The sequence below is a fragment of the Lygodium microphyllum genome, chromosome 2 (assembly GCF_053477565.2).
Source record: "Lygodium microphyllum isolate KBCC chromosome 2, Lygodium_microphyllum_v1.1.10, whole genome shotgun sequence".
Lineage (NCBI taxonomy): Eukaryota > Viridiplantae > Streptophyta > Polypodiopsida > Schizaeales > Lygodiaceae > Lygodium > Lygodium microphyllum.
This window is the reverse complement of record NC_141136.1, coordinates 163811953-163833094: the sequence shown is the minus strand read 5'-3', so window position 1 is coordinate 163833094 and position 21142 is coordinate 163811953. Positions and strand designations below refer to the sequence as shown.

The 21142-nt window shown below is 41.0% G+C and overlaps 1 protein-coding gene across 2 annotated transcripts; it reads left to right on the top strand.

Moving 5' to 3' along the window:
• Positions 1-514: 514 nt before the first annotated feature.
• Positions 515-17866, top strand: CHL (chloroplastic lipocalin). 2 transcript variants are annotated; one of them, XM_087700978.1, is made up of 5 exons: positions 515-711; positions 14722-14860; positions 14979-15230; positions 15363-15653; positions 17368-17866. In XM_087700978.1, exons 1-5 carry the CDS (start codon positions 647-649, stop codon positions 17644-17646), a joined length of 1026 nt encoding a protein of 341 aa, XP_087557104.1. In that variant the 5' UTR covers positions 515-646; the 3' UTR covers positions 17647-17866. The 2 variants fall into 2 exon arrangements, with proteins under 2 accessions (XP_087557104.1, XP_087557114.1); XM_087700988.1 differs by having other exon boundaries at positions 516-711; positions 14982-15230; positions 17368-17865.
• Positions 17867-21142: the final 3276 nt, after the last annotated feature.

Genomic DNA, 21142 nt, shown 5'->3' with positions numbered 1-21142 from the left:
GCCGAAGTGTGAGTAGGGGAAATCATGCATTATTCACATTGAAGTCACACCAAACTTGGAAGGGTAGAAGGAAATGCCCTAGAGCATTAATTATACCATTATTGAACATCTTTGACAACTAAAAACAGAAAAAAAGCATTTCATCGACTCCATCAATGTGGGTGAAAAAGCGGCTTGTCAAGATGGCAGACGATGACCAATTGTAGAGTTCCAAAGCCCTTCACCTTGCTAGCATCACCCTAGTGTGACCTTGGTGACCAATTGTAGAGTTCCAAACCCCATTTTTTTAGAGGTGCTAGCAAGATGAGGCTAATCCTCCTCACCGTGGACCTTGGGTTGCTAGGGGAATGGGTTTTGAACCTCCCCCTCTAGCCCTAGTGCAACCTAATCCTTACCTTGTGGCTTTTTCCTCCAAAGTTATTGCTGTGAACAAATGAGAAGATATCTTACGTGTGAGGTCATGGGCCCACAGTTACTATGCGCCACGAGAACTTATCCAGCTGGCATTCTGAGAGAGTGTGTGTTATCGAGAGAGAGAGAGAGAGAGAGAGAGAGAGAGAGAGAGATGAGGATCGCAGGAGGATGAGCCATAGGTAACAGGTCGAAGCGACATCTGCAGTACCCGATTTGCGCGAGAGAGAAAGCCATGGCATCCCTCAACTTGCCTGCAGTGGGCTGCTGTTACTCCAATGTAACCGTCTTCCCTACCAGGTCATTTGCAAAGCTTATTCTCTGTGCTCGGTGCCTTCATTTGCACCCTAAACCTTTCTATTTAGGGGTTGTGTGAGTTCTTTTCGATAGTAGGTCTAATGTGGCACCTACATTGCAGGCCAGACTTGTCTACATTGACTGCTCTAGTGCGCAACTTTGTAAGCTCAGATGTTAGAAGATATCACTTATATTAATGGCACCTCAGTGATAATCACAATCACTAGTCAAATATCTCACTGTTCACTGTGGAACTGTTGGATTAATCAATGTTTGGGCAAATGCATAGTCAAAGAGTTTGTGCTTGGCTGGAAGGGCCTGCATTAAACATTTAGCAGTGGGTGGCGACAGTGGTTTTGTTCTGTGCTTTCCTCTCTTCCGGTAGTTGAGAGCAAGTCATCCAGTTCTCTTTTGCCAGCATTTTGCATGGTGTGACTCGAGTTGTTCATTAACTGTGTGGCTGGTTGCAAGTTTGGCAGGTCTGCCCTTGTTGGACATTGTTTAACTGTTTGGTAGGTGTGTCAAATGGTTTTTGATTTGTTCGACTGAGGGAACTTGGTTTCTTGTGCTTCAATGGTCATGTACTACAAGTTGCTCCATTTGGCCAATTGCTTGGAGATAAATTGTGCACATGTGGTTCTGGCATTGTGGTGGCATCGCATGCTAAAGCAGGAGCTAGGTCTGTTTAGGTCTCATCTTGGGACTTGGATTGGTGCCTTGCCTTCCTAGAATTGGAACTATGATCCAAGCATGCTCTCCACTTACAAGCTATGGGAGGAGCATTCTTCTATATATGTAGGGGGCTTGTCTTCTTCATGAAGTTTAGAGACAAAGGGGCCAGTTTCAGCGGACATGGAGTATCATGGCTTTAGGACCTAGGGGGACAATGGTGTTGTTAGGATCTAGGGGAACAACTTGCTTGTATCTTTGATTTATTGCAATTGCTTGTTGTTAGGTTTAGGATCTAGGGGCAAGCTTTAGATCAGATTTATCACCCATTTTGCTTGCTGTTGGATCTTGGAAAAGGTGAAACGATTGCATTATGAGATTCGAAGAGAAGAGAAAGATTTGTAGGCAAAACTGAAATCATAGTAATAGGTGTATCTACACACCTAACGATAGCTTGTCTACGCTATATAGCCCAGCTTTGAGTGTCCTCCCAACACATTTATGTACTTTGAATCCTCAAAGATGCACTTGGTGCCTTGTCTGGGACAAACCTCCAATTGGCTTTGGCATTCAATAATCCTTGAACCACAAACATTTTAGATCTACCACTAGTTTGACTAGGATGCCCGGTCCAATTGATGTTAGTTTGGTTCCTCTAACAAGCCCAACATGTTTGACTAGGCAACCTATCTAACTAGTCCGATTGGTTTGACTTGTCCCACCCTTTGTGCCTAGTTACATATCTATGTAGTGGCCAAGCTCACCTATAAAAGGAGATTGCCTTGCCCTAGCCTTGCACTAACCCTAGATACAACTTCTTGATGTGGTTAGGGTGTTTGATGTGAAGATATGCTAGGGTTTGTAGAGAAAACATAAGAGTGCATGATCATGACTAAAACATAGTGAGATCAAACAAGAATGCAAATTGCAAAAAGAGAAACTTTGATGAATGAATGAATGTTGAAAAGTAATGAATGAAGGTGACGAATCAAATATGGGTGCTCAAGAAGTAGAGATGTCAAACAACGAGTGACTCTCATGAGAGTGGGTTGAGGGTGAGCAATGTAGGGTGATGTCCTCCATCTATGGATCTCGAGCATAGTAATCAAAAAACCTGTTTTGCCCCTACAAAATGCGGAGCCTTGAAATACATGAAACATTTCATTGTTTCATGAGAAAAAAAACACCCATCTTGCTTGTTGTTAGGTTTTGGAAAAGGTGAAACATTTTTGAATTATGAGATTCACAGAGAACAATAGCTTGTCTACGTCATATAGCGCAGCCTTGGGTGTGCTGCAACACGTTTATGTACTTTAAATCCTTAGAAATGCAATTGTTGTCTTGTTTGAGACAAGTTTCCAATTGTCTTTGGCATCCAATAATCCTTGAACCACAAACTTTTTGGGATTTGCCACTAGTTTGACCAAGCTATCTAGTCCGATCAAGCTAGTTATGAATAATGCAAATGTGCTCGCTAAAAGTTTCTCAATGGAAGGGTATGCCTTCCTTAGGATGTTGATGGGCGTAGGATAAGATAACATCTTTTCTCATCTTGTTGTACTCTTTGTAGATGTTTTTTACTTTTTTCTTTTATTCCTCACCAAGACACATTTGCCTTGAAGTGGGAGGTTGTTGAGAGTTAAAGGGCCCTTGTGCTTAGGCACCTACATTTACTTGTATACAGTATCTGCACATCTATTTAGTGCAAGTGGAGGGCACCTATCATTGTCACTTTATTCTTTATTCTTTTAGTTGCAATAGAATAAGGGAAGGGATGTCTCACATTGTGACTGATGGAGTTTCTACATACCAGTCTCTCTCTTCTTGCTTGAACCTCCCTCTTACTTTCTTCTTGCTTTTGCTCGTGCTTCTACCTTCTGCTCATCTTTCAAATTGGTTCAAAGCAAAATCTGCATGTAAATGCCTTGAAAAGTGTGGCAAACTTTTCAGAATTGTGGCACATTGCTGTACCTTGAAATGCGTGCCTTAAAAAAAAAAAGTCAATTTCAGTAAATTGATGCTGTAAATCCCCAAATTTAGAGAATTTTTTCTGACAAATTGGATCTGAACAGCAATTGAATATTGTTGTTACACCTATTTGTTGGCTTGGGATGGGTGCCAAGAAAAATCCCTAAAATTTTGGAGAAATAGAACAGATTTTATACTTACAGTAATTTGGTATAATGTTGCCTTTGGATGGGTGCAGATAGCAACCATCAATTGGACTTCACCTCGGGATGCGTGTTGGATCCAAAAATCGAAAAAGCCCTATATTTCTTGCATCAATGTTGAAGAAATTGCTCAAGGTTGGCAATTTTAGTGGATATTCCTGCACACGAGTTCGAATTAGGCAAAAGCTCAAATTTTTCTTGAAGAAATATCAAGAAATTTTATTGGAAAAGTCGGTTGAAAACTCCCAAATATTTTGGTATGGAGTGTGAGACATCGAAAATTTCTTTGAATTTGGGGATGAGATTGGAAAGATAGATGAGAAATTGCAAAAAATTTAGAAAGTCCCCAAATTCAAAAAAGTATTGTTTTATTGTCTTTTTTTTCCAGATCTGTAGAAAATGGTGGGCAAGGTTGAGAAAGAGCAAGGCTAAGAAAGGCTGTGTGTGCAAGACTATGTATAGGATTGCGTGCAGCTGAAAACAACAACTCTCCAATAGAGAATGTAGGACTTGTGAATAGGACTCCCGAGTATGCATAAGAAGCCGCATACTCTTATCTCCTCCTGTCCATAGGTAAACATAGGTGCTGATCTCTTGACCCATTACGATGTCAACACCATAACCTTGGTTTTACCAAGTTATGTTGAAAGCTCATTGTCCAATGCATAAGAATATAGTGCATCCAAATATCTTTGGAGTTTGTTTGGGGAGTCAGCTATCAACACAATATCACTTGGCGGACACACAATGCATTTATTGTCGATTTGGCCTCAGGTATTCATGGTCATGTGGGTTGTGTTTGAGGATTGTTATTACAGCAAATTGCTTCCATGGCTTCGGCCGATGCGATCCTCGGAGAGGTGGCCACTCCATGGATGGATAGCATCCACACCACTCTAGTTGTGCCCACTACATGATCTTCTTCTATTCTTGTAGCCTTGTGTATTCATAGCCTTTTGGCTCCATGTGTTTGCTCCTTGCCTTACAGTGTGTTGAGCTAGAGTGTTGACTGAATGCGAGATTGGAATGAGCAGCGATAGAGTTGAGAGCTGAGAGAATCAAGTAAGAGTGTATCAGTGTGTTACACGGTACACAGAATAAAAATGTATTTATATGTTAGGGTACAAGTAAAGGGTGTGTTCACACCCACACTTGTAAGTTTATAGACATGGGATAAAAGGGAGTTTACACCCAAAGGGGCTTTACATCCAACAACCTTCCACTTAAAGACCCGAAGCGGTGCCTTTAAACTATCCAACTCCCACTAGTCAAATGCAATGCTCATGCTGAACCTTTGCAAGGCTTTTAGTGAGAACATCTCTAGGGTTATCTTGGGTTTTGACCTTAGTTAGTGTGAGAAGGCCATCATCCAAGACTTGTTGAATGAAATGATACCGAACATCTATAAGTTTGGTACGTGCATGAAACATTGCATTTTTAGCTAGACATACTGCACTGGCTATCACAACCAAGCACTGGAGTACATAAAGAAAGACGAAAATCCTTGACCAAACGGCCAAGCCAAATAGCTTCTTTAGAAGCTTCTGTGGCTGAAATATATTCAGCCTCTATAATACTTAGTGCTACAATTTTCTACAACCTTGAACACTAGGAAATAACTCCACCAGCTTAAGTAAAGACATACCCACTGGTAGACTTTCTAGTGTCAAGATCTCCTGCCATGTCGAATAACAAAATCCCTGCAGTTGTAGTGTACCCTTTCCATAGCATATACACTTGTCTTGTGTATCTTTAAGTATCTAAAGATACATTTCACTGCTTCCCAATGTGGTTTACTAGGGTTAGACATGAATCTACTAACAACTCCGAGTGCATGCTCCACCAACCAAAGTAAAGACATACCCGGTGGTAGACTTTCTAGTGTCAAGATCTCCTGCCATGCCCGAATCACAAAATCCCTGCAGTTGTAATGTATCCTTTCGATAGCATATACACTTGTCTTGTGTACCTTTTAAGTATCTAAATATACATTTCACTACTTCCCAATGTGGTTTGCCAGTGTTAGACATGAATGTACTAACAACTCCCACTGCATGAGCAATGTCTGGACGAGTTGCAGCTGCATCATCTTTTGGGCAATCAGCTTTGCTAAGCTTTGTATATGGTGGTAAAGGCACACCAAGAGGTTTAACATCAGCCATATTAAATCTGGCAAGTACTTAGTTGATGTACTTGTCTTGTGAGAGAAACAACAAGTGTTGCCCTCTATCTTTTTTAATGCACATACCCAAAATGTGTTGAGCTGCTCCCAAATCTTCCATTGAGAAGGTTGAACTCAGCTACTGTTTAAGAGCATGTAGAGTACTCTTATGCTTTTCTACAATCAGTATGTCATCCACATATAAGACTAGCACAATAAGGCTTTCATCATCCTCCTTTTTAGTGTACAAGCAATGATGTGCATGACTACGCTTGAATCCATGGCCGAGCATAAAAGTATCAAACTTTTTATATCATTGTCTAGGGGCTTGTTTCAGCCCCTATAAGCTGCGTTTCAGCTCACAAACTAAATGCTCTTTCCGTGGAATAGCAAAACCTTTGGGCTATTTCATGTATAGCTCTTTATCGAAGTTACCATAAAGAAAAGCAGTCTTCACATCCATCTGAGCCAATTCTAAATCCAAGGATGCAGTGAGAGCAATCAAAACACGGAGCGTAGTCATCTTCACCACTGGTGAAAAAACCTCCTGGAAGTCTATGCCTTCCTTTTGTATATAGCCCTTAGCAACCAAATGTGCCTTGTATTTGGGCTTCCCATCAATACATTTCACCTTAAAAACCCATTTATTAGGAATAGCCTTCCTATCCTTGGGAAAAGGTATAAGCTCTCTTGTGTTATTCGCATATAGAGAGTTCATTTCTTCCTGCATAGCAAATTTCCACTTTCTCTTGTTTTCACATGACAGTGTCTCTTTAAATGTCAAAGGCTCATCTTTATCAGCCAATAAAATGGAATCCAAAGATGGCTGAAACCTCTTTGGCTGCCTTCTGATGCGTGTAGACTTTCTTACCCAATGATTTGTATTGATAGGCAATGGGCCTATATCCTCAGGTATATGCACACCATCACCTGGTGGTTGGTTTTGAGCATTTTCTTGCAGCTGTAACCTGTTTTCAGCATGTTCTTGTTGCTGTCCTATTCCATCATGTGCATCAATTTGTTGTCCAATATCTTTTGGTTGTAGCACAATAGGTTGCTGATCATTTTCAGTATCAAAAGGGATAGAATCTTCTGCTAATGGTTACTGAATGGCTGGCTGTTCATACTGAAATTTGACCTTCTTTTTATCAAGTTCACCATATGTAGCATTTTTCAGCAACTTTACCTTATTAAATACTATGTCTCGGTTGCGTACTATCTCCCTATCGTGAGGAAGCCAAACTCTATATCCCATCTCTCCCTCATCTCCATATACCATGAAGATGCCCTTGATGGATTTCATGTCTAGTTTAGTCCTCTGATTTACAGGAGTATGCATAAAAGCATCACAACCAGAGATACGCAAATGGTTATATGAAGTAGGTTTGCCAGACCAAACCTCTTCAGGAATGCCATTTTCCAATGTACGATTGGGAGAGCGATTGCACACACGAACTGCAGTTTTAAGAGCCTTTCCCCAAAAGTGTTGCGGGAGATTAGTTGTGGATACCATGCATCTGACTCTCTGACAAAGTGTGCGATTATATCTTTCAACAATGCCATTTGATGGAGGATTGTAAGGGGCTGTCAACTCAGTCTTAATGCCGTGCATCTCACAAAACTTTTTGAACTCATTAGAAACATACTTGCCCCCATTATCCGTTCTTATAGCTTTTAACTTAAGCCCTTTCTGTGTGGTAACAAAAGCGTGAAACCTTTTAAAAGCATCCAACACTTCCTTTTTGCTCTTTAATACATACACCCATGACTTTCTACTGAAATCATCAATAAAAGTGACAAAGTACCGTGCATCCCCATATGAATGAACATGCATAGTGTACACATCAGAGTGTACTAAGTCAAGAGCATTGGACTTCTTAACGACATCAAAGTAATAAGGAGACTTCACATGTTTTCCATATGTGCAATCATTACAAAAGTCGAGACCAGAGCCTTTTATATCAAATCTCCCTGTAGAGGAGAGAACTTGAAGGCCTTTTTGGCTCATATGGCCAAGTCTTATGTGCCAAAGTTCCATTTGTGAATGAACTTCAACCACAACTAAATACTTGCCAGGTAATGCCTTACAATGCAAATAATACACGGTCCCCTTTTGATTGCCTTTAACAATCAGCATAGAGCCCTTGTGGACTTCCAAGATCCACCACCAAAGGTAGTAAAATAGCCTCTTGCATCAAGCTGCCCAATTTTTCTCTTTATGCTGGGTACATATCTGCATCATGTAAAATCAGCTCTTGGCCATTTTCAAGGGCCAAGTGAATGGTACCTAGACTCTCTATTTCACATGCATAATTGTTACCCAAGTAAACCTTGCCTAGGCAACCTGAAGTGTATTTAGAAAATGACTCCAAAGAGGGAGTGGCATGAAAAGAGGCGCTGCTGGTCACTATTCATGATCGAGATAGCCCATCATGAGCTGAAAGTAAGGCATCAATCACCTTCTTTTTAGTGATGTGCATATCACTTGCTGCTGCCGTAACATCTGCATCATTACATGAGGTTGCAACAAGCATCTCTCCAATGTCAGAGAGCTCTTCAATGACCACACTCGATGCAACATTTGCCTTTGCTACTTCTTTTGAGGGAGAATTGTCATAATCTTTCTTGTCATCCTTCTTTTTTTATTCCTTGTTGTTTCTTTCTTTCTTGCTCTTTCTTGTAGTAGCGACGACAATTGGGCTTTTTATGCCCTTTATGTCCACATTGATAGCAGGTGACATCTTGCTGTTTGCCCTTCCTTTTACTCTTGCTTTTGCCTTTATTTCTTGCATTACCCCTCTTTTTTGACCTACCTCTAAGATGAGAAGCTGAACCACTACTTTCTCCACTGGACTTTCTTCTAATCTCCTCATTGAGAATAGAGCCTCTAACACCATCGAAGGTTAAAGCAGCATTGTTGCTCAATGAGACAACCAAAGACTCCCAGATATAAGGCAAAGTCATCAACAAGAAAACGGCCTTCAATTTATCATTGAAGGGCTGCGAACCAAAGTCTCGCAACTGGCTCAAAATCCCTGTGAAAGCACTCAAATGCTTTGATTTCGGCTTAGACTCATCCAACTCCATGTTTACAAGCTTGCACATGAGATGCACTTGATTTACTGCAGTTGTATTTTCATAAGTGTTCATCAACTTTTTCCATATGGCATAAGCTGTATCAAGACGGTTAATGTTCATAAGTACATCATTAGATAGAGCCATTTTAATGTATGCAATGGCCTTCTTGTTGAGTCTAGCCCAATCCTTATCTGTCATAGTTGTAGGCTTGACTTCCAAAAGAGCATCATCACAATCCTTGAGAAACAAAATGCCTTGCATCCTATCCTTCCACAAGTTGAAACCAGTGCCATCAAATCTCTTGATTTCAAGAAGGGATTTAGTATCACTGCAGCTTGAAGCATTTGCAGCCATTTTTTAGCAATGTACCCAAAGAACAATATTGCAATTTATACCAACAAACAATGAGCTGAATATTCAGTTAATATCAGCCCTAATTTTTAGTCAATGAGAGCAAGGTTTAGACCAAGTACATGTACAACAGTAGAACTGATGACTTTCAGCAGTATAATTGAAATTTCAGCATATACTCAAAGCATACATCATTGCCAGGTGACTCCCACTTCAGCAGTATCACCATATGTACATATGCAATAATCCCAGATGTGCAAAATGATTGTTCATCAATACAACAACTCAATGGGAGCTGCCCAACATATGTACTGCATACATGTGTGACTAAGTACTTTTGATACATAGAAGAAACTAAGATTCTCTGCAATTTCTTCAATATTTCACAAGTGGGAGATGAATCTCATTGCTTATAGCACCAAGATCGCATCAGCAATGTTTGCAATGTACATTTTAGACATCTTTTTTTTTGCCAAAATTCTCAAATTTCAGCAAAAGCCCCAAATTTTTATTGACGAATCTGCACCAATTTCATTAAAACATAAGTCCAATACCATAAAATGGGTAAAATTAGCAAAATTTGCCAATATCTTGCAAAAGTCCAAAAAATTCTCAGGTCAATTGTGCACCAATGTCAACAAATTTGACTTTGCTAAGCAAAATTTCATTGATAATTTTGGAACCAATTTGTAAACTTTTTGCAATTTTTTGGTCAAATTATCCTTATATGTATGACCAACGTCAGATTTTGGAAAAATCCCCAAATTTCCAGGCATAAGGATGCACTGGTCTGAAGACCATGCTTGCACACGCGAACCATGGCTTAAAATAAGCCACTTCATAATAAAAAAATAAAGAATTATTGGTTGGTCGTTGCCCGTCTGCCCATGTTGACATGACATGTGACGCCTATGCCTCTGCCTCACTTTGTCAACTGTCAACCCGTATCGCGTGTGTCAAACTTGGTCACCCGCTGGTGCGCCTGATGCTTGATGGTATGCTTGATGCACGCTATCCTGATCTGCTACACGTGTCCTTTCTCGTGACCTGTGACACTCTTGGGAAGCACGAATGCTGTAGCCGACAGCTCTGATACCAGTTTGTTGAGTTAGAGTGTTGACTGAATGCGAGATTGGAATGAGTAACAATAGAGCTGAGAGCTGAGAGAATCGAGTAAGAGTGTACCAATGTGTTACAGAGTACACAAAGAATAAAAATGTATTTATATGTTAGGGTACAAGTAAAGGGTGTGTTTACACCTACACCTGTAAGTTTATACACACGAGATAAAAGGGAGTTTACACAACGTCGTCAGCTTTGGGATGACTTGCATTGCCTTGCCATGGATCATCAAGGCTTTGTAATGGGAGATTTTAATGCATGTACATCTCTGGATCAGACAACTTCACAACACTTGGTTATGGATGGTCTTGAGCGACAAGCTTGGGATGCTCTTGCAGCCGAGTCTTTGAAATAGGACATGTGGTCTTGGATACATCCCTCTCGGTTAGGATATACTTATCGTTCTCTTCAGCATCCAAACACATGGGCCACACTGGATATGATCTATATTTGTCAAAGTGATTCTTTTCTCCTTGCAGCCATTGATATGTGGATAGAGCGACAACATGTCTTGTCTGATCACTATCCTTTGATCTTGGAAATGACACACTGACCTATTTATACTTATAAGGCTCTCCTAGCTTGTTTACCTCTTCGTTTCAATCAATCCTTTCTCATGCAAAATCAGTTTCGAGAATGTATTCATCAAATAATTGATTCCTTTTGTTCTAGGGTCCTATTCGAAGGGACGAAAGCATGGCATGTTTTTAGGGATAATGTGCGTATATTATCCCGTCAATATGGAATTCAGCATGCTTCCATTTTGCCCATTGAATTGCTGCATGCACAATCTTTGTTGGCCCATTTGTTGTCTCAGTGTCAGTTGGGGGATACCAATGATGACTTGCTTATATGCATTGAATGGTTGAAAGCCCGAGTTAATCTTTACAGGAAGAGGAATATGCTAAGTACAAATTGTTGTCCCAGAGTAGAAGCTTTGCACGATAACTACTGTCAATCTCACCAATTCTTTGCTCGTTTACATCAGAAATATGCTCAGGAAAATATTGTGCGTTTGAAGAATGAGCAAGGTGCTATGGTGACAGATCTTGCATCCATAATTCAGATGTGTGTAGATTTTTACAAATCATTGCTGGGCCCTCAAGAGATTCTTTTTGACGTTGACACTCTATTCACAGATACATTTGTGATCTGTTTAGTAATTAGGTTCAGCCAGAATGGGTCGCCTTATGAAGGCAGATATTTCAGAGGATGAAGTGGAAGAGGTATTGTCCCATCTGCCTAAAAGGAAAAGCCCTGTTGGGATGGGCTTCCTAACGAGCTGTTTTCAACTAATGTTGAACAACTTAAGGATCCGTTGACTCGTCAGTGTTAGCAAGTTTGGAATTCCGGTGTCATGCCTCTGAACTGGAAGATTGCAGTTATCCGGTTATTGCCCAAGGTTCTCCTACTTCTTGGAACAATGGAGACCCATTTCTGTTATGGGCTCTTTATACAAAATTTTCTAAAAAATCATTGCCAACAGATTGCAAAAAGTATTTCTGCTTTTGGTTCATCCATACCAATACGGTTTTATTAAGGGTCGGAATATAATGCATAACATTTTGAATGTTCAATTGGGGATTGACTTTGCAAAAGCTTCAGCCAACAAGTGGTCATGGTTCAGCTTGATATTGAAAAGGCATTTGATCATGTAAGCTGGTCTTTTTTGAGGCAGCTAATGTTCACCATGGGTTTTGGGCCACTGATGGTTTCTCTTGTAGATGCTATTGGTCAGGGGGCAGTGGCCCGTATTGCACTTAATGGAGGGATCACTCATGAAATTACCTTATCTAGCTCTCTCCGGCAAGGCTGCCCTCTTAGTCCTTTGTTGTCTGCTTTGGTTACTTACCCGATGCTTTCTTTGTTGGATAGGTTGGCCAATGAAGGTGAGATTTGGTTTGTCTCTTCCCAGTGGGGCCCAACTTGTGAGTCAATCTTTGGCAGATGATTCCTTTACGTTTCTTAAGGCTGATCGCTTGAATGTTAATCGGGCAATGGTCGTGTGGAAACTTTTTGCTATGGCATCGGGACTCCATATTAATGTTCAGAAATCCACTCTGCTCTCTTGTACGGAAAATGATTTGCAAGCTTTGGGTTGGAATGGTATTGTGATTCCTAAGGGGAATATAACCAAACATTTGGGTTATCCTATCGATGTGGAGGTAGCTCCTCATGCCTTGTTGGATTGGATGGCACCCCATATTAATGATTGGTTTATGTACTGGAAGTCTCAAGGCTGGCCTCTGCATGTGAGACTTAAAGTTGCTCAATGCATTATGATTAGCATGATTTCGTTTTTCTTGCCATTGCTTCCTTGGACTAAGAAGTCCCTATTGAAATTGGACCTATCCAATTCATGTTATGGAAGAAGAAATGAAATCGTCTAGGTCAGGTGTGGATTTCATGGCAACGCGTGACTACTCCTAAAAGGATGGGGAAAGCTGCTCTCTTGGATGTTAATTTTCATATGGTTGCTTTGAGGTTAGCTCTTCTGCAGGCATTTGTGTACAGACTCATCCCTGGACAGATATAGTAAAATTTTTTATAGAAAAAACTGGCATTTCTCATGGTAGCACGGTTATTCATGCTTCTTGTGGCATGTGCTAAACTCCACAAGATCTATTAAGGTCTCCGAGTCTTTTCTCCTTTCCCGTATGATTACATCTTGGCAGGTGATGTTACGTTTTGCGGTTTGGCGCCCCTCGGATTTTTACTACGAGGAGAATTCCCTACTAGGTGAGGTACTAGCCTCCTCCAGGTTGTTGGATGCTCGCGACCTTTTGTCTCGGGGGAGTACCTTAGAGGATGAAGTTGCGCTACTCCTTGGTGGGGAGGTTGGCGAGGTGTGTTTACCCAATTGGGTGAGCACTCGTTCGCACTCGAGGAATGTTGTTCCGAGGCACTGCCTCGTAGCAGCATTTCTCGGCGAGGTAATGGCGATGCCGAGGTACTTGGGGAGCATTATATGTGTGATCCCTATCCTTAAATGGATAGAGAAATGACGATATCCTCCCTTTGCGAACTTGTGCGCAAGCTCGTACTCATACCAATGATGGCACCGCCTCGCCCAAGCAAGCGAATGCTGTCGGGAGGTAGTGTTGGCTTGGGTGCGCGACGGGACCCCACCTTTGAGCTGACGCCCAACCTTGGGGTATGGCATCCCTTTAAGGGAATCCGCCAAGATTGGCGGTTTTAGCTGGTGAGAGTCCAGCACTACTTGGGCCCTTGAACCGGGGTGCTAGGTGCCTACCCACGTTCCACCCTCTGGGCGGAATCTTCCAAGGATCTTGCTCTTGAAGGAAGTAGTGAAATCATAAGCTAGTGGTACAGGGTTCTGCCTTTGAGTCTGATTAGGCACCCGGCTCAATAAACAAAACAAAACAAATTGACCTGATCAAGATCTGCAGAGAGATAAGTTTAATTAGATTGCTCGTCTAGGGCTACAGATAGTCTAGGATGGTGTCATTCCCGAGCAAGGCCGTCTTTACTCCTTTTGGCATATTCATAAGCACTTTCGGGTGCCTAGAGGATATTATGTTATTTGGACGGCCATACAGGACAGAATTATGAGCTACTATCCTTTGCCTGCACTACACCTTTTGTCTCCTTGGCGCGATTGGATGTTTGTGATTCCTGACAATTTCGAGAAAAGGTAAGCCAACCAGATATATCATCAGATGGTAGAGGCCAAGAGATGGGTCATGGATAAGGCAAATAAAGTATGGCATTCTTGGGAAAGCAAAAAGAAGTGGTAGGACTAATTCATCCAACTATGGAAATCTAAGGTTCCGTATCAGGGAAAAGTGTTTATGTGGAGGCTACTTATTGGGGCTCTTCCTATTGGGAATTTACTGCGTGCTCGTAAGATCTTTGCTTGGCTATGTATATTTTGTACTACCTGCGATGAGACAATGCTTCATCTTTTTGTCTTTTGCCCTGTTGCAAGACAGATTTGGAGTTTTATTTTCCCTGTCTGGTCCTCGTTGACTCGACAGCGGATATCAGCTCGTTCATGGATCTTGGGGAAGATGACCTCCATGACCTCTTTGAGTTCAGATTATTTCTGCCTTTTCCATTTCCTTAGATGGACAGCCTTGTGGCATATTTGGCATACTCGGAATGCCTGCATTTTTGATTCAGTATCTGGTATTCATGGTCATGTGGCCCGAACTTGGGGTTTAGTGTTGTGGCAGATCACCTCTATGGTGTCTGCCGATCTGGTTCTTCCCAATATTGCTGCTCCCTGGCTGGATACTGTTCGCTCCACACCAGCTGTAGTTTCAGTTGACATTTGTGTGTTAGAGTCACTGTAGACTTTCCTTCATGTCTGTTATTTTCAATGTTGACCTGATGGTCTGATGTAATATTTATTACTTAATTCAATTATCTTCACGAAGAGAGAGAGAGAGAGAGAGAGAGAGAGAGAGAGAGAGAGAGGTGTGTCTATGATTATTACAGGTCAAGATCGAACAACTTCAGTAGAAGAGTCAGTATCGCGTGTTCATGGAGCACCTCTGAGATTCCACAGGCCAAGGATTTCTCACGTAAGGCAGTTGCCTGTACACTGGCTGTAGCTTGTCTTATAAACACAAGTCAGGTGACAATTATCATATTATATTTATATGCCTTTACTGCATAGCCTTAAGTCAGATGTACAGGCAAAAAGTCTGCCCTCAAAGCACCTCTAATGTGAGCTTAACTTCATATACTCTCAGCAGGCTTTAGCAGAGTCTCTGGTTCCTCATTCTACTGCTGATTTATGCCAAATAGCAGCAGTCCAAGCAGATGATATTCTAAAACTAGATAGTGCAACTGATGCCATGAATGGAGAAACACCTCCTTTTGTGATGGGAGGAATGACTGCCAAGAATTTCAATCCTACAAGATATGCTGGGAGATGGTTTGAAGTAGCCTCACTAAAACGTGGATTTGCAGGCTCGGGACAAGAAGACTGCCACTGCACGCAGGTCCGGTGGACAGGATGTTAGGAGTTCAAATGGAAAATGATTTTATCTATGATTGAACAATCTCGTCTGTGCTGGTCTAACCTTTACTCATAGTCATAAGCAAAATTCACATCTTTGCTTTTGAGCCTGCAGGGTGTGTACACCTTTGATGAACAGAACAAGAGCATACAGGTCGACACCTTTTGTGTTCATGGCAGTCCAGATGGTTATATCACAGGCATTAGAGGGGTTGTAAGGTGCGTTAGCGATGCAGATGTTTCCATGGCTGAGACAGAAGAAGAGAGGCAGGAAATGATTGCATCAAAATGCTATCTTAAATTTCCATTTCTTCCTTTCATTCCAAAGGAGCCATATGATGTGATAGACACTGACTATGACAATTTTGCCCTTGTATCAGGAGCAAAAGATAAAAGCTTTGTGCAGGTATATATCTTCTTTTGCATATGTGCTAAAAACTCATTTTCTCACCTCATGATTTATGTTCTTTAATGGTTCTTGTAGTTGCTAAAAGGGTTATATTGCTTGGTTGAACCGACTTCAAGGACCTCATTTGACAATTGTCTTGAGACTCTGAAAAATTCCAAAACTTGTAAGAATAAAAGTCCCAATCTGAGATACTGGAACCGGTTGTTAGAAAGCCTAATCTTACTTTAGCTCTTAACCTGTGAGCACAAGAGCCAAAACCCCCATTTTTGCAGGGCCCAATGGTTGTGTGCTCTGCTCCAGAGACATGCTAACTCCTGTAATGACTTGGAGCAGACCTTACTATAGCGTGGAATTTTGCACACATGAACATGAGATTGAGAGGCAAGTAGATTGATGGTGACCACCTTGAGTAGTTGCATCCACATACAATATCATGCTGGGAGCAAGTTTATTTTAGCACCTTACACCTGGGGGACACATGGCTGCTCCCTTTTGGTAGTAGGGTAGGATTAGATACAATTTACTTGTATGCATGCAGAACGATGGGAGATAGCTCTTACAACATATGCATGGAAAGGCATCTTCTTTCTCTGCTCTTTCTCCTCTGCTTATTGTCAAGAAGGCATGAGGACACATGGATGAGGTCTATTGGAGTAAGTTGCTTCAAAGAATCAATTGAGACCAAGGCACTTTGAACATCTTGGAAGAAGTGCTGCCCTGCTTGCCTGGTCAAAACGAGAAGGCAGTAGGCTAGAATACATATGGAAGAGGATGATCAGGTAAACAAGTCGCAATCTACTGATTGTATTAGAGCCGGGATGGTTGGTGACTGTATTTTTGAGGAGCACCCATCAGAAAAGAATATGGAAAATGAAAGAACCCAGAAGGTTGGTGTCAATGTTTACTGCATCTGATTTTTGAAGAACAGACAATGCAGATTGTTGTGTAGATCTTTTCTCATCCGGAACCTCACTGTGTGCACCACCAGCCTAGTTTCCTCAACCAATCTCTAGTGGAGTTCTATGGTCAGCTTGTTTTGGTGTTTTGGATGAGATGGAAAGGATCAATGAGTCAAAATAGATAAAGGCGCACATGGCCTGTTAAAAAGCAACCGAACTACCTCAAATGAAAAGATGACTAGAGAGTGCAGAGAATTACACTTAGAGACTCAAAATTGTGGATTTGTGCACAATATGCAAAATTATTACTCGAAATAGATTTTGGTAACCATTGGTGTGGCCAGCTTAGGCTGTACTAGCTTTTGACCTCTTAACTTTGATGTCCTCTCTGTTCTCACTAAGGGACTATGAAATTAAAAGATGGAGCATCACATTTTAAGTAGGAGATAGCTTAGAGTGGATGTTGTGTGTGGGCAAAGGAGGAGGCTGTTGTGTGCACATGGAATTTCAAATGCACGTGAGTCATCCCAAATCAAACATATCAATGCTTTTCAATCTTGCAGTGCAAGGGCTGACAGTAAAAAGTGCACGTTTATGGCAGGAAAAGCTATCTGTGTAATATCCATGTGAAAACTAGTGTTCAACCGAATGTGTACACTATGATGCACATCTATCAAGGCATTAGGAAGAATCGATTTGGTTACACAGTGCATGCTATATGAGCTAAGACTCAAGAGTGCCATAAATACACCTTTTGAGTCTGCACAGCATTTTTTTGAACTTCCAACTAAACACTTTGATTTATTTTGCAGATATATTCCCGCACTCCAAATCCTGGCCCAGAGTTTATATCCAAGTACAAGGATTACTTGGAAACAATAGGATATAATGCAAAACAGATCAAAGACACCCCTCAAGATTGTGAAGACATATCCATGGGACAACTTCAAGCAATGATGTCCATGCCAGGAATGCAAGAGGCTTTGATAAACAAGTTTCCAGATTTGAAATTGCAGCGGCCTGTGCAGCTCAACCCTTTCACTAGCATTTTTGATACCTTGAAAAAGCTTGTGGAGCTATATTTCAAGTAGTTATGCGATTTCATGTGTACAGTTTAAGGATCAATACCTCATCCTAAGCTGTAATTTATCATCATTATTACTGGAAGCTCAGTTTCTGCTCCACAAAATTCAACACTACATAGTGTGATTGGAAAGAGCCAGTTTGTATGTAGCTTTGAGACACCGGTATATTAAAATTAATTTTGGGTGTGTAGAAATGGAAACAGCTATTTGTCAAAACTATTTCTTGCAGTTTGGTTTTCTTATTTTTTTTAAGTGTTTCAGGATGTTTGGGGAATAGTGCTATAACCTGTATCAGTTATCACTCAACCACTGCTGGTTCCATTTGCGGCCTCACATTTTTAGTAGAGAAATACTTTCTGGTAACCCTAATCAAGAAGGACGTCTTATGTCTATGCTGCTAATTCTGCAAAGCATGCTGCATTTTCTCTTATTAAGTAATACAAAGTCATTTGAACTAACTGAGAGGCCACCATAAGCCAGTAGCTAGAAGCCATACGACTCTTGTAAGGTGCCAGTTGCTCCACAAGTTTGTCCAAAAGTGCCTTTTACAAATGGTCAATCTCCTGCACCTCCTAGCAGTTCTCCCTTGTGGGCCTCCATCTGTGCCTGTACCCTTGGACCCAATGGCCAAGCTTGGCTAAATTTCGAAACAAGTAAAGGTAGTGAGGGGTTTTAGCCTTGCACTGCTACGACTTCCACACTCCAGGATTCCACTTATCAAGTGGAAGGGGCCATTCTGCTAACTCCTGTAGAAATAAAGCATCTAAGGTGTGGCCCACTCTTTTGCACCAAGTCATGTATGTCCATAGACTCTTAAGAGCAATACCCCGACTTTGGCAGCACACACTTCACAGCAGGTTGCCACAGCAAACATCGGATGCTATCTAAGCCATGCTATGATGGATCTCACTAGTATAGACATTGAGAGGACATGGATATCACGAGGATAGACAGTGATGTCATGGATCTCACTAGCAACACCACTTAGGTACAAAAATGGCCGGTTATGAGAACCATTTCTCCAATTTTTTGAACCTCCCCCGAACATCTCTCCATCTTTATGAGGACAGCTTCAGTACCAGACCAGGATACATGACATGCATAAGGACGAGATGTGACATAGACTAGATATGGACTAACTTTGTTTTTAGCTTTGAGACCCAGAAATACTCTAGAGAGGCACTTAAGAATCTGCTACCACTACCTCTTCCACCGTAATTGTATGGTGGGTCTTGTAGGATGGTAGGGCAGAACAAAGGCCTTTGTATATGTGGACAGCATTAATTTTTAGTTTGGTTAGTTTTGCTTCCGAGGGCAAGGCTACTATGGACCGGTTCCCACCACGCCCTGATTGGCCATCAGATGGAGAACTCCGTGAATCTCAAAACCATGTGGCCTTAGATCATTCAGGGGTGTGCACCCTAGACCTGGTGTGAACAAGTCGTACAATGGTTAAAAGTTACTTCGAGATGGGTGCCGTAACAACATACATAGTACGGTGGTAGAACACGAGATGGGCACTTGCTCCTAAGGCTGCATTTGCACATGTCTAGGTGGACCTGTGTCAATTCGCTTTTTGTAATGCATTCTTATATGATTAAGTTTTATAACTTAAATGTCCAAAAATGGCTAGTTTTTTTCAAGACAAACTAATTTCATCCAGCTTTTCAAAAATCTAGCGAGTATTGCGCTCAAGGACGATTTTCTATGAAGTCTGCAGCATTCCATGTCTAAGAGTTTGAGGAGGCCTTACGAGTGTAAATTTGCTTGTGAGTTGAAAGATGAGCTTCTGGTACTTCAGACCCATTTGACTAGCTTGACAACTTAGTTGACCTACACTTTCTTATCGTTGATTGGCTAATTTGATTTGTTCAACAATACCATTTATAATATGGCACCCAATTTTCTAACTGTGTGGACAAATGTTGAGGGGGGTTTTCAAAAGGAAAATGAAAAACCTAGTTTTTCATTTTCCTTGAAAATCCCTTCTCCATTATGGGAGAAAGGCAAGGTGATGGGCATTTCTTCCCTAATAAAGGGAAAAATCACCCATTGCATAATTAAGGAAACCCTTTTTATATTTCCTTAGATGGTTGGCTCCCTTAGGTGCACATCATTGGTTCAATCTCTAATGGTTGTAGAATATGCCTAGCTTAAGACTTTGGCAAGGGTAGTAGACCATCTAAATTTTTGTGCTCGTGGACAAGTTTGACATCTTCCTTTATGATTGTGTCACACACCCCTATGTAATAGACCCATGAAAAGAACAATTTCTCTCTCAACTAGATCCATCTCATTTATGAATAGAGGGTGCATGTTCTAGAAGGTAATGGTAAAATGGCATTAGGGATTATGCCTCTCATCTTGGCTAGAATGGAGGTCACACATTTGTCGATGAGGCTTTCCCTCTTTGTCTCTCTTTCTCTGTCATATGTCACAACATGATTTTCTTTGGGCCTTTCTTCCACTTTGATACGTTAGAAACATGTGCTCTCTCTCTCTCTCTCTCTCTCTCTCTCTCTCTCTCTCTATGTGATTATGTTGGTTTGGTATGTAACTCAAGAACGTTGGTATGTAACCAACCTTTCTCTGTGGATGGGTGGTAAAACCTTGATTACAACTTAATTATATTAGCAAACAAATAGTAACTCAAGAACGTTGGTATGTAACCAACCTTTCTCTGTGGATGGGTGGTAAAACCTTGATTACAACTTAATTATATTAGCAAACAAATAGTGCAAATCTGAAAATACAAATTTACCTATTGATCTTGGACAATGTATATTAGATTGGTCCCAAAATTGGTGTCCCTTTCGGTATTTCTTTAGCTTTATTGAAGAATAAGTTTATTTACAATGGGATTCTTCCAATCCCTTTCGGTATTCCAACTCCCCTTGCTGTTTAAAATCACCAGTAAGTCTATAATCTCATTTGCTCCTTGATTTGGGCAATCAATTGACATTCACTCGCTTTGATGGAAATGAAAAATGCCCAAAATTCAATTATTTGTTGGTCTCTTTACTTGAATAGGCTAAAAAATATCTTCAGCCTTGTTGAATCCAAGTCTTGGAGCTTCTAATTTTTGGCACGCTTCTCGAGATTGTTGTTAAAACCTAATTTCTACTATTTATAGATTAGGGTTTATAGTAGAGAAATTTGAAATTTCTCAGCCTTGTTGAATCCAAGTCTTGAAGCTTCTAATTTTTGGCACGCTTCTCGAGACTGTTGTTAAAACCTAATTTCTACTATTTATAGATTAGGGTTTATAGTAGAGAAATTTGAAATTTCTCAGCCTCCAAGGTTCCAAATGCTGAGATCTTTGGAGCAAGGCTTTGAAATGGCTGGGAGATGAGAGGGAAAGCTGTAGAGAGAGAAATTTTAGAGTTTTGTCATGAAGAATGATTGAAAATCAGTCAAATGCAGTTGCTGCCTTGTCACAACATCATATAGATGCAAAGAATTGAAGAAAATCAGTCATTTACTAGTGTTGCCCTGTCTCAAC